General features: G+C 51.5%; 1 protein-coding gene and 1 long non-coding RNA gene across 5 annotated transcripts in view; one reads left to right on the forward strand and one right to left on the reverse strand.

Annotated features, from left to right (window-relative positions):
• The window catches only part of RPTOR (regulatory associated protein of MTOR complex 1), a 333,192-nt gene that overhangs the window by 132,834 nt on the left and 186,235 nt on the right, over positions 1-14,123 (reverse strand). For 3 of the 4 annotated variants that reach the window (XM_025468265.3, XM_025468263.3, XM_025468266.3), the window contains exon 7: positions 3,155-3,214. The exons of the other annotated variant lie outside the window; for it this stretch is intronic. In XM_025468265.3, the coding sequence (XP_025324050.1) occupies positions 3,155-3,214 (60 nt within the window). The remainder of the gene's footprint in view (positions 1-3,154; positions 3,215-14,123) is intronic. 4 annotated transcript variants of the gene reach the window in all.
• On the forward strand, positions 8,667-11,146 carry LOC112672912 (uncharacterized). The gene is made up of 2 exons (XR_003144602.2): positions 8,667-8,732; positions 10,439-11,146. It is a non-coding gene; the product is annotated as an uncharacterized LOC112672912 (long non-coding RNA).

Genomic DNA, 14,123 nt, shown 5'->3' on the forward strand with positions numbered 1-14,123 from the left:
ATTTGCATTTCCTCGGTGGTTAATGACTCTGAGCATCTTTCCACGGGCTTATTGGCCATCCTTAAATTCTCTTTGGTAAAGTGTCTTCAGACAGTAGGTCTTTTGTCCATTTTTGAATCTGTTTTTTTTTTTTTAATTTTTGTTTTGAGGTATCTTTATATACTCTGGATACGAGTCCTCTGTCAGCTGTGTGGTTTGCAAATATTTTCCCCAAGCCCGTGGCTTGTCTCCTCACTGTCTGAGCAGTGCTTTTCAGAGAGTAAACATTTTAAATTTTGATGAAGTCCAATTTCACAATTTTTTTCTTCTGTGGGTTGTGCTTAGGGAGTCAAGCTGCTGTGCACATTTTACAACTGAGAGAGGGACAGGACGGGAGTGGTTGTCCTGACACAGTCTGGGTACGGGGCAGCCTGCCTGTAGGAGGAACAGACTCCCTGGAGGCCCGGCTGCCCCGCTGGCCCTGCCACAGAGTGCAAGATGCCACCAGGAAGCACAACTGAACGGAATGCCACGTTCCTCTCCAGTGAAATCAGGAGGTTTAACTAAATAACTTTAAAAATACGTATTTTTCATTTATGTGAGCTTTAATAGCTCTTTTTCCTCTGGAGAACTCAGAACATGTGGTACTGTTGCTCCCGCGTGGCTCAATGAACACGAGCTGAGTTCAGCTGGGGGCGGCCACAACCCTGCTAGGGGACTGGGGGTGCACAGGGCAGCAGGCACCCGGCCCCCCCGGGTGGAGAACAAGCGGGATGCCACCCAGCACACAGACGCTGGGTTCACGCCCTGCCCGATGGGGGAGGCCACACGAGTCTGCCCCATTTGCAGGCAGGCGGGAGGTACAACATCAAGACAACATAAAGCAAGGCCTCTCCGGACAGGCCACCAGGGTGACCTCCCTGTGGTAAGACGTACCTCTGCCACAGTCTCACTGGGTAAGGCTGGAGAACTGGTCTGGATGCAGCAATGGGAGTACAGGTAACGGAGGGAAACAGGTAACGCGACCGGCACGCTGCACTCCTGAGCCGCCTCTGTGATCTCTGTGATTCCGACGAGGAACCCACATAAGCCGATAGGTTGACCAGACCTCAACTTCTCTAATTTTTAGAAGTTTTTTTCCACGTGATGTTTCTCAAGGCTTATGCTTCTTGCTTAGCATTTGTAAATGGTTTTTGGGGTCATGGCCCCGGGAGGGGAAACTGGCTTAGAATTTGGAGGAGCAGCGGGGGTGAACCGGGGCGCCCGAGCGCACAGGCCACTGCAGAGTGGAGTGAGCCTGCCAGGGACGTGGGCGATAGGGGAGCACTTCAATGCCCGTGTGTGCTACAACGCGGTGCCCCTCTGCTTCCTGACCATGAGAGGGGCACAGCGGGCAGGGACCGCACGGGGGGCAGGGAGAGGGGACGCGCCAAGCAGGCCTGCGCACCATCACGACAGCTGCTCATCACAGTCTGAGAAGCAGCGGGGCGGGGGCCAGCCGCTGGGTGCTGCACTCCACTGCACCTACAGAGGAAGGCAGACGGCAGGCTGGCCGCCACCTCTGCAGGAGACCCCTGCCAACTGACGACACCCGTCTGCAGTCCCTGCTTCTGGCCACTGCAGCTTCCCCTGACCGACGGAACACGGCTGGCTCCCCTGCCTGCAGCCTCAGCTTGGGTCTCCCGCTCTGGTGATGCCAGCTCGCCTGCCTCACCTGTCGGTGCACCCCATCCCTGCAGCCCTGCCCTGGCCGTTCTAGCAGAGGCTTCCACGTCGCCGTCAGCCGGGTGCCGGTTTTGTGATAACCTGGACCTACTTGCGAGCAGAGGAACTGCCAACCCTCTCCACCCACCCCGCCAGCGCCGACCCTGCCACCATAACCCATCCCGCTCATGAACAAGAGTACTGTGATGTAGACCAGACTCATGGTCTCATGATTTCCTTAGATGCGGACTCAAACCCTGCATGGAATAATTACACTCAGTGAATTGTATTGTTTGTAGGGGCTGTGGTTATAGTCTCTTGGTTCTTTATTTTACAGGCATCCCATGTGTCTATATTCTTTTTTTTTTTTTTCCATGTGTCTATATTCTTGTAGAAAAATTTAAAAGATGGAAGGAAACCCAAGTCCGTTAACCCAGCCCCGCCCCCTGTGCTCACCCACTCAGATCGAACGACAGACCCACCGTTCCGTGCCTGTGTCACCCGTACTCACACAAAGCCGTGTACGGTTGTACAACTACCCGTCGCAGCCTCCCACATGCACTCGTCTTTTCCCACCAACAGCACGTCGGGCAGACTGTCCTGCGCCAGCTGAGGTGGAGCTGCCCCAGAGTGCACAGTCCCTGGCAGGACCCATCCCCTCCTGCCCGCGATGGGACGCTTAGGCGTAATGTTCTTGCCTATTTCCCTGCCACAGAGACAAGGAGTTTTCCAGGAGAGAAACTGAGAAGTGTATTTGCTTTTCTTACCTGATTTAATTAAACTCAGGCCTCAGCTATTCTCACTCATGATTCTGTGTATGAAGACTTAGAAAACTAGTATCTTGTATGTTAATTCTAGAAGAAATGGTTTAGGAACAACTACCAGATGAACCGGGATGAGTCAAGGCAAGTCGCATGAAGACATGCACACGCACACGCACGCACGCACACCCAGCAGGCAGGTCAAGTCTGGAGCTACAGAGGCGTTCGGACCCAGGGAGAGCCACAACTTGAGGCAGCCGGGCCGTCCATCCACCTGGAAGGACGAGGCGATGCCACACAGCACTGCTAGACTGGACCTCGGCATCTGCCCCGACAAGGAACACAGACAGGGGGTGGAGCGGGGGAGCCTGCAGAATCTTACAGAGGGGGCCGGGGGAACCGGGTGGGCGTGAGGCCACGGCCCGGCTACGGCAGACCTCCGGGGGAAGCCCAACGCTTTGCTTCGGCTTTGTGTCAGGAGCGTTCAACAATGTTGAATGAAAGTATTCACCATTTATTCAAGTTCTTTTAATGTGGCCGCACATGGGGCCATGTCCTACGCTGATCACCGGTGCAGGGGTCACAACACAGCCTCTGCCAGAGACGGAAGGTGCACGCTCACACATAAGAGAACTGTCCCCGCGCTGACCGGAAGTGCCCCCAAGAACCCCCCTCAGGCCCCGAGAGCACAGCTTAAAAATCTTACTTACTTTTCTATCAAATCCAGTGTGACCCCAGGCACCAGACTAACGCATTTCTGCATGCAGAACCTGCCGGGAAAGGAGAGAGAGTGAGTCACGCTGAGGGGACGTTTAACAGGAAACACAACAGTCCCCCCAGGGACATGAGGGCATCTAGGCAGGGGTGGGGGTTGTCGTGCTGAAAATGCAAACCCAGATTTTCCTAATCCTGGCACCTCCCAGATTTATGAAGAACACCTGACTGCCAGCCTGTCAGCGGAAGGAGAGAAACCTGACACAGGGTCCCTGGGGAGGGGCGCAGGGGAGACAGGAAAGGAAGCGTCCGCCCAAACACTGCACACACTGGCTTCTCTTCCCCTTTTTCCTTTCTTAAGAAAGCAAGCTGGGGGGCACCCGGGTGACTCAGTGGTTGAGCGCCTGCCTTTGGCCCAGGGTGTGACCCCGGGGTCCTGGGATCAAGTCCTGCATCGGGCTCCCGCAGGAAGCCTGCTTCTCCCTCTGCCTGTGTCTCTGCCTCTCTCTGTGTCTCATGAATAAATAAAATCTTCAAAAAAAAAAAGAAAGCAAGCTGGAGGGAATGTCAGCAGGACAAGTATGAATGACCTCCGGGCACACACAAAAAGCGGGGGAGGGGGTGGGGGTGAAGGGGGCGACCCAGAAATGTGAATTCAATGGTATCACTCGGAGATCACGAGATCACACAGCTGACCCGTGCACCGAGCCGGGGGCTCCCGCAGCTGCCCGGCCAGACAGCAGGCACTGACCAGGGGGCAGGGAGCCGGCCCTCCTACGCCCTGTCCCGGCTGCTCGCACACAGCAGGGCAGACGCAACAGCAACACTGAGGAAAAAGGCAACGTAGAGCTTCTGGGGGCCGGCATGTGAAGTGTGTTAATTCACCTGCTTCACAGATTAGGCTCCAATAACCCCTCCAACACGGAGCAGGCACAGGCAGGTATCACACCTATGAGGAGCACTTCTGTGCGTCACTACCCGGACACGGGGAGGGGACGATGGTTGGAGGAGGCCGGGGGCCCAAGGCGGGGGACGGGTATGAGCACCAGGCTGCATTTGGGGAGGGGAGGGGAGGGGTGACACATGCGCAGTGGCCAGATAGGAAGGGTGACAGAGAGACCGGGAGGGATGTGGCCGTGAGGACACGTGGCTCCCAAGGGCGGCCTCCAGGGTGAGGATGGGGAGCTGGCTGCCGGGACCCCCCAGGCACCTGGCCGGCGCACTCACAGTGTCCGGGAGCCAGGCCTCACCCGCCACCCGCCTGCTGGCAGAGACGAAGTTATTCTCCTGGTTGTGGCCGCCGTCACAGGTGCTCTCTTGTTCCCCGAGCAGGAGAAACAGAGCGGCGGTCACACCTGCCTGATGGAGGCAGCCCCTCTCCCACAGGCACACAGCTCGATGCCTCCACGCTCCTCCAGTCGATTCCACTGGAAGCAAATCCTGTTTCCCCCCTTCCATCCATGCCGCAGCACGTGCCGCTCCTCGGGCAGGTTCAGGTAAATCAGGATCTCTCAGGGGACACAAATGATCTCCAGGAAAGGCATTTTCCAGTCTGATTCTGGGTCCTGTGCAAACGGCGCCCCTTCGTCGTTCGTCTTACCTTACCTTACCTTAACCACTGGCACTGCTGGGTTCTGCTGACAGCAGGATAATTTGTATCAGACTGGTCTTTTTATCAATAATAATAATAATCAGCTCTGGACAAAATACACAAAACCATCAGGTAAAAGCACCGACAAGCAAACAGGAACATAGGCAGGAACAGAAGGGATGTGACCCTTGACAGCACAGCTCAGGGCGACTCCACCCCTACCCACGGGCACACAGCGCACGGGGGCAATGAATGCTCCACTCACTGGAAGGCGGCCACCTCACCAGGTGACCCCTGCCCTGCACACGCAGGGGGCGAGGCTCCCGGGGGACCCACGGAGACAGTGCCCGGAAGGCTGCCCTGAGATACTCAATACCTGCTCCCGGCCAGACCCGCCACACAAGAGGGGCTCCCCCTACACCTGGCTTCCACTGACCTCCCAGGGAGTGGGGGATGGCGCCTCTGTGACGACTGCGCTCCAGGACTCGGAGCCACAGCCCAGCAGTCAGCGCAAAGCCCAAGGACACCAGCCCCGCCACCGAGGGACCACCCGATCGCTTAATCCACCTGCAAGCCCAAAGCCAGCCGCTCCCCAGGGTTTAACTGTCACACCCACAGTCTAAAACCAAGAGGTAACAAAACAGGAAAAACAGGAAAAACAGGTAACAAAACCAGATTCACGGCTGGCCAGATTTGGGAATTAGCAAATAGAGACTTTAAGAGGGTAATTTGATTATGTTTGAGAAATAAGCATTTTAATAAACCTACTGAAATATAAAGTTCTATTAAATAAGAAAATTAAAAACAGGGACAGCCTGCATTAAAAGAATCACAGTATGGTTCCAGGCGGATCAGCCACTGATAATCCACAAATATGACTCCAGCCAATCCTATCAATTCCCTCCGCACCAGAACTGACGAGCACGGGTTTCTTTTCCGCACTGTGCTTCCCTCCCCCTGCACGAGAGCGTCACGGGCCCAGGAGAGGCCAAGGAGCACGCAGAATCAGAGGTGGTGGACGGGGCCTCTGACGTCAGTGACCATGATGACAAACACAACCGTGGGACTATTCAGGGTGTGCTATGTGGCGCTGGCGCTCCCCAACAGGCACCTGATCCCCGCTGACCCCCCAGGCCAGGCTGTCTGGCCGGGCACTGTGGACACTGGGGCTGGACCATTCTCTGTCAGGGGGCGGCATCCTCCTCTCGGCCCACAGGATGCCAGCAGCACCCGACCCTGGCTGTCACGACCAAAGACGTCTCCCAGGATTGCTGAGTGTCCCCTTGGGGACAGAGTCACCGCCGCCAAGAGCCACAGCCCCAGGCCAAGCACCAGTACCTCACATCTTTCAAAAACAGTCTCTCTGCTCCCACACTTGCCTGCCCTGCCTACTCCTCTACAGAGCAAGCCTCTTAAGAGGTAATGTCAAGAGAAAGTGTGGAATTCAGTCACTGTGTCTGCCTGAAGCCGTCCAGAGGCCTCCAGCCACTCAGAATGACAGATAAAGTCCTCACCTTTAGGCCTACCGAGGAAGGCCCTGCAGGATCTGGCTCCTGACCACTCTGCCTGACTTTACATCCTCATGCTAACCCCAACTCACCCTGCTCCCTTCCCCAACACTTGCTGTTCCAACACACCAAGCACAGACCTGCCTCAGGGCCTTTGCACCTGCTGTTTCCACGGCCTGCAGTATCCTTGCCCCAGAAAACTGTTAAGATTTAAGCCTTTGTTTTACCTAGATTTCAACCTCATTTCTCATTCCCTGATGTTGAATTATGTAACTGTTTCTATATTGTCCTTACCGTGGAAGGTACGGGGGTGGGGGGGTGGGGGGTGGGAATAAAACGACTTCTCTCATCTTGTTGATCACTACAACCCCAGTGCCTAGGACGGTGCCTGCCACAGGTTCAGGTACCTAAGAAACACCTGTCAGTGATGACATTTTGATGGATTTCTAATATTTCCCCCATACTCTTCTTTTCCTGTCACATGTGAAAGCAAGTAGCTTTGAGATTTTATGAAGAACAAATTAATGTTTAAAAAACCCCAGCTCAGAGCAGCCCCGGTGGCTTAGCGGTTTGGCGCCACCTTCAGCCCAGGGTGTGATCCTGGAGACCCGAGATCGAGTCTCACGTCGGGCTCCCTGCATTGAGCCTGCTTCTCCCTCTGCCTGTGTCTCTGCCTCTCTCTCTCTCTCTCTCTCTCTGTCTCTTAAAAAAACAAAACAAAACAAAACCCAGCTCAGTAACCCAATGAAGTATCACGTGTAACTGCTCAATGCTGTTTCTCTGAATGGAAAGACGTTACGCATCTTTCTAACTAACAACATGTATTTACCGTAAAAAATTACAAGTACAGAACATTACAAGTGGAAATTACCCCAAATCCTAAGATAACTGTTGCAAAACTTTGCATCATTCCGACAGATTTTCTTCTAGAATAAAAGGAAATCACCGCCCTTTATTAGGGCGGTGATTTCCTTTAGTAGTAGCATTAGTAGCACCCAATGGGATGGGCCATCCCCACTGGCCCCCCACCCCACTGCACACACATGGCCATTGTTCCCAGGGCCCACATTTGGGTTTTAATTTTTTCCATAAGAGATTACTGCCATATACGTCACAGCTATTTTTCTAAACATCCCCCCCCCCAAATATTTTCGAACACTCAACAAAGTTGGGAGAATTTTACAGGAAAGGCCTGTGTCCCCCAACCTGGGTTCCACCATTAGCCTAGGACTACGTGGGCTTTATCAAGCCTCAGTCTCTCCCTCGATGAATCTGCTTTCCTTTGGGTGCAACTGAAGACCCTGTTCACTCCCCTCGAGATTCTTCAGCTCTCGCACCTACCTCGCAACACTGGCTTGTTGTTTTTGTCCTTGTGAAACCACACACACCTTCACATTCAGCAACTTCTGACAAAGGCACACACCTGCGCGACCCGGACTCCTACAGAGACACTCCCAACATCCCCGAGGGTGTCCTCTTGCCTTTCCCGGGCAAGTCCGGCTTCTTCCCATTCCCCCAGAGACAAAGTCCCTTGTGGTTCCTCCCCTGACTTACTGCTCTGTTCTAGAACTGCACAGAAGCAGAGTTGTCCAGTGTGTACTTTCTGACGGGTGTGGAATGACATATGTCATTTGAATTTCTTTGATTAGTTCTGAGGTTAAATGTCAGTTAATAATTTTTGAGTTCTTCATATTTTTCTTTCGCTGGTTGCCTGTTCATGTTCTTTGCCTTTATTTTTATACTGGGGTGCTCATCACCTTACAGATTTTTAAGAGTGTTTTACACATAAATAGAATCAACATTTTGTTACATGTTGCGCCATTTTTCACAACCTGTAACATTACAGTTGATCTAAAACCAACAAGGGTGCCGAACCCCCTCCATGCAGACAAAAAAACCACATGTAACTTGACTCCCCCAAAATGTAACGATTAATAGCCTATGGAAGCCTCACTGATGACAGTTAAGATGCATTTGTGTGTGAATTATATACTGTATTCTTACAGTAAACTAGAAAAAAGAGAGCATTAATAAAGTCATCAGCAAAAGTATAGGACTCACTGTCCTGTATTTACTGAAAAAACTGCATCTAAGTGGACTCCGTGCAGCTCAATCCCACATTGCTCAAAGGTCAACTGTATATTTTAAATTTTACTTTTTTCCTTGCCCTACAAAATTTAAAATCGGTGTTTAATTGTCCCAGCTGATCATTTTCCTAGTACTTTTGTGATTTTTTTTCATATTTGAGTCTTCATTATATTTGGAATTTATTGTATGTGAAGAGGGAGGGATTTAAAAACTTCAAGTGGTGAGCTGTGTGCCTCAAATACCAGATAGTGAATGATTCATTCTTTTTCTGAATCCTACATTCTGATACACACAGATCCTGGTTCTGGAACAGGATCTCTGTTCTGTTCCATTGACCTGAAGTTCCACTCTTATTTCAATTGGACCTTCAAAATGCACTAGTAACTGGTAGGTTTTTCTTTCATAAATCTGTTTTCATTTTTAAATTTTCATGGCTATTCTCAAACATTTGTTCCAGCTGACCTTTAAAATCAATTTGTCTATATTGTGTTGAATTTATGGTTTAATTTAGGGAGAATTTATATCCTTAATTTACTGGGTCTTACCATGTACTCATGCGACCAAGTCCTCCTTTTATTCAATTTCCTTTCATTTCAATCAGTAAACTTTTATCGGATTTCTATACATGCACGCGGTGAGTTCTGAGCCAGTTCATGTTTGTCACTGTCTGTTATTGTCACTGTTATAAATCAGATTCCTTTCCTTCCCAGTATTTCCTTGCTGGCTATTTTTAATATATAGGAGGGAGAATATGCTTTAAACAATTATTGTGGAAAAAAAAAAAAAAAAAAAAAACAATTATTGTGGGATCCCTGGGTGGCGCAGTGGTTTGGCGCCTGCCTTTGGCCCAGGGCACGATCCTGGATATCCGGGATCGAATCCCACGTCGGGCTCCCGGTGCATGGAGCCTGTTTCTCCCTCTGCCTCTCTCTCTCTCTATCATAAAAAAAAAAAAAAAAAAAAAAATTATTGTGAAAAATACCCTATGAGAAAAACATAAAGCTGTGGATAGGAATTGAAGCAATAATAAAGTCAGTACGACGAGCACCCAGGGGAAGAAACGGTACACCCCCAGGTCTCCCGGCCTCGTGGACCCAGGCGCCTGCCATCAGGAGGCAGCCCTCGCCGCGGTACAGATAGCTTTCCGTGTTTTAACTTTTTTTTTTTCTTTGCAAAGCTGAAGTTCAGATCACACACCAATAATGCCAATTTGACTTCTCCTTGGAAGACGTACACCTTTCACGTTGATTTCTCATTTAATTATGATATGGACTCGCATTTCCAGAATAGTGTGTTGAGTGAACTAGAGTCCATACACGCCCTTCTCCCGGTGCTAATCACGCTGTCGGAGACACAGAGGGATGAGGGCAGCTGGTGTGGAAGAGAAATCTCACACAAGGCAAGCAGCCTTCTATTTTTGTTACAAGTTTTTATTAAAATTCATTTTTAATTTTATCAAATAACCTTTCTCCTTTCACTCATTAATATGATGAATTATATTAATAGGCAGCCTAATGGAAAGTCACCAAAGCAGCCCTGGAATGAAGTTCACTCTTCTCTTCCTGCACCGCAGGATCCTAGCTGCTAATGGCTTATTTCTAATGCAATGGTAGTGGCTGTGTGCACCTGTGCCTGCACACCTATGCGTGTAAGTGTAGGCATGCACACGTGTGTGCCTGTGTATACATACGTATGTGCATGTTGCTGTGTGACCGTGTGCCCATGCGTGTGCACATGCCCCATGTGTCACGGTTGGTGCCCAGCTGCAGTAGCCTCTGGATCAGAACCCAAAAACGTGCCCGTGGTGAGGTGTGTTATGTGCTCACACACTAATGTGTTATCGCCTGCTGCCTTCCGTATTCCAAGAGCAATTACCTGTATGTTGAATTCTCATTCTTCTATTTGTCATGCTTCTCATTTTTTATTGTTTTCCATTTCCTGTAACACCTACTCACTGGTGCCCGATTTTAAGGTCACTAAAATATTAGAATTAAATTTTATTTCTGAAATCTTTTCCTTCCCTTTGCTAGTTGTCTTTTCATGTTGATGCATTATTTTGTCATCTTAATATTTATCTTTTCTTTTCCCCACAGAGACGATTTTTATATAATTTCATGGAAGGCACAAAGCACATGCTGCCTCCTCTGCCCAGAGACACAACAGCCTCTGGTGATTCACAGGCCCTTTCTGGCCACAGCCAAGGCCATGGGGACGAGGGTACACGGGGAAGGGGGCCGGAGACTGAGCGCCATAGAAACTGCTGAAGCACAAGATGTAAGAGTTTCCACGCTCAGGAAGATCCAGGGCTTCCTGGAGCCTGGCGTGCCCCCTGGAGGACTTGCTCTCAGCGTGCCCATGCGCCTGCCCCTGGTCACAGCTGGGACACAGAGAAAGGACCTGAGGAGCTCAGGCCCACGGCAGGTGGTTATTCAAGTCTCATGTGCATTCTGTGTTCTGAGCAGAGGTTGAGCTCGGTGGGAGAGATGGGCTGGGCACTGCCCTCACGGGTGGCACACGGTGCCTCCTGGAGCCCCCGACCAAGATGCCAGGGAGCTCCCACACCTGGATCCCGAGGCCTCCCCCACATGAGGCACCCTGCCAGAGATGGTGGGTTTGGACTATCCCCCTTTTAAAAGGAACTTGGGGGTACAGCTCAAAGGAACCATAAACACACTTAAAACAAGCAAATTCTTCAGCATTTCATCCAATTCAGTAGATTTCAAAAAACAAACCTCACATGAAATCAGTGAATCAATCACCTGGTATTTGTAACTAAATTAAAAGTCTGCCATTTGGTATCACTGGGTCCTAATTTACTCACTTTAAATAGCTGCTCTTCTAAAGATATAGAGCAGCTTACTCTCCTGAGGAGCGTCCGGGCTGGGAACGAGGACAAGACACAGGTGCAGCTCAGGAGCTGCTATTTCGGGGCTGCCCTGCTTCTGAAGCAAGCCCGCTGAAGGCAAAGCTGATTATTCCATCGGTCAGAGGAACACAACACCCCTTTCTCTGAGCATTCTGCTGCGTGAGGCAGGGAGCTGACCCGACGGTCTCCTGGCCACAGGCCCAGGGCCAGACACCCAGGGCCCCAGAAGCACCTGCCGGGTATAGGAGCCTGGCACGCCATCGGACGCAGCTTTCAAGGGAGCAGTGCGGACTTCACAGGGGTTATTTTTAGTTTGGAAGAGATTAAAATGTCAAGACAAGTGTGGTTAAAAGGAAAATGTCATTTAAAAAATGCATAAATATTTAAGGTGAACATCATGTCAGTAGTTTACTAAAAATAAGCCATAAAAACAAAACAATGAAGCAAATAACAATTATAAAATTGGGGTGATAAGCACACGGGGATTTATTAGTTTCTCAACTGCTCTTCAGAATCGCTGGAAATTATCTTGTGATGAAGAGTCAACAGGGAAAGAGAGGGAGAGTCCCTACACACTTTCCTACACTGATGAGGAAAACATTAAGGCAAAGATCTAATTGTTCTAAACCTGAGCGGCTTGTTTCCATTTCGGAAGAATGTGGAACTCTGAGGGAGGACCCCTCTTCCCCCTGGCTCACCCCTGTGCTCATGAGCAGCTGCCTCTGGTGGAGAAGCCACTGTACTAGGCTGCAAAAGCAGAAAACCCACCCGGAGGAAGCCCTGCTGAGTCAGGAAGGGGCCACCTCGGAGGACAGGCACCCAGGGCTCCGACCCACTCACCCGGGGCCCCCACGAGAGCCGAGAGTCCCGCAGCACAGCTCTGATTTAGCAGGCTTCTTCCAGTGCCGTGGAAAACCGGCCAGCGATGCAGAGGGAAGGTAAAGGACGCCAGTTGTGGCTGTGATCCCGTGAGGCCTGGCACTAGAGCATCATGAGAAGACGGCGCTCCATGGCCAAGAGGGAAGGTTTTTCACGAAATTCACCTGTTTGTGTTCACACACAGCACCTGGGGCTTATCCATCTTTGTCTAGGATAAAGGGTGGCCTGTGGCAGACACAAAGTTAAATGTAGGGAAACATCAAGGGATTCTTTTTCATTAAAGAACCAGACACTTAAATTACAATTGTCTACCATGTTTATTCTTATCCTGTTTCTTTCCGGCCCCTCCATGTGCTCTCTCTGTATTAAGAAGCTACCCCTTGACCCTAGTCTGTCCTTTGCATCCAGAAGTTCACTCTAGGGCCTGTCGGGGCCTGTGTTCACAGCATGGAGGAGACACAGGCCACACAGTCTCCGTGAGTCAGGTCGGGAGGGTGTGCAGCACCAGGCTCCTTCCCACTGGCCACCCACTGGCAGCTTCACAAGCGCTGACTTTACTTAAACTCACAAGCCACTGATATGCAGAGACAAGCAGAGCTCGCCAGCTACACGGGCGGCTTGTCATGGGTCACTTTAGAGTCAGCCAGTCCCTACTATGGGCACGGAAACCGATGTCACTGCAAGACGCTGCTGAAACCGCTGCACGCCTGGCGGCCCCGCACCAGGTCTGAGTCTACTCTTGAACACACGTGACAGAAGAAACGGGCTGGAAGGAGTCTCAGAGATTCCTGGAGACCAGGATGGACGTACCAGCCCTAGGTTCCTCCTGTAAGTGTGTCACAGAGGCCTGCCCCAAGTCACACACACCTGAACTTCCTTCGTCCTGAAACCAAAACACCTGTCTGCATGACCACAGCTGGGTGTCGGGTCAGACGTCCAGTCCCCTGGGCTGTCCAGCCCGGCAGCAGGGAGCTGCTTCTCCAGGCTTCTGCTGCAGGCGAGGCTGCTCTGTGTCTCGTAGGGAATGCTGAACTTCCCAGGTGCTGCCGAGCTCCCAACCGGGGCCACGTGGAGCAGAATCTACTCCTAAAATACCCACAGGTACGAGCCTCTTTTGAGTAAGCCCCTGTATTTGAAATCTGCCAAGTTCTAACTCTTAACAAAATCTGAATTGTTTCCAGTGGCACCAGGTTAGCTCGTGGGGAGGGGTGCACAGTGTGGGGACGAAGGAAAGTGGTTGTGTGTGCACGGTGGGAGCTGCGAGCTGACAGCAGGGACACAACAGGACAGACTGTACCCCTCCAGCCACCACACAGCACATACCACTCCATGGCCGCCCTGCCCAGGATTACAGCACCACTTCCTATGCGACTCCTGCGGCCACTTACATGCTTGCCATCATCATCCCATTTCTTGGGGGAGAAGGCCGAGGTTCAGAAGGTCCTGAAAACACCCAGCCAGCTAGTCGGCGGACCTGAGTGCCCTCCAACGGACCCACATGCCACGCATGCCCATGTGGGCCAAGGCGACTGAACCCAGACTCAGAAGTCGAACTCGCTGATTCTTCTTGGGTATCAGGAGAGAACATGTCCATCAGGGAAAACAGGACAAAGGACAGAAGCAGAGGACCCCTGGCTGTGCAAGGGAGGCCCAAGGGCCGGGCTGGACACTGATGGGATGGCCCATGGGACCCCAGGCAGCAGAATCAGGAAAGAAATGAAAAGCATGCCCATCCCATTCGTCTTTGCCAAATGCCTCGCAGGACACCACATCCCGAGTCCCGTCCTAGCCTGGATGGCGGCTGACACGCCAGTTGGCCAACAGCTGTGCGCCCGGCTGCACCCCGCCGTCGACTCGGGTGCCTTCCCCTAGATGGAAATCGCAGTGGTTTTCAGGCGCATCCCCCACCCGCACCGACACTGAAGCTCTCCCTCCGTGCCTCCCTCCACTCGGGCCTCCGGTTACGCTCGAGGAAAGCAGATCGCCCAGAATATGTTTCTAAACATTAATAGCACCAACATGATTTTAATTTC

The sequence above is a fragment of the Canis lupus genome, chromosome 9 (assembly GCF_003254725.2).
Source record: "Canis lupus dingo isolate Sandy chromosome 9, ASM325472v2, whole genome shotgun sequence".
NCBI lineage: Eukaryota > Metazoa > Chordata > Mammalia > Carnivora > Canidae > Canis > Canis lupus.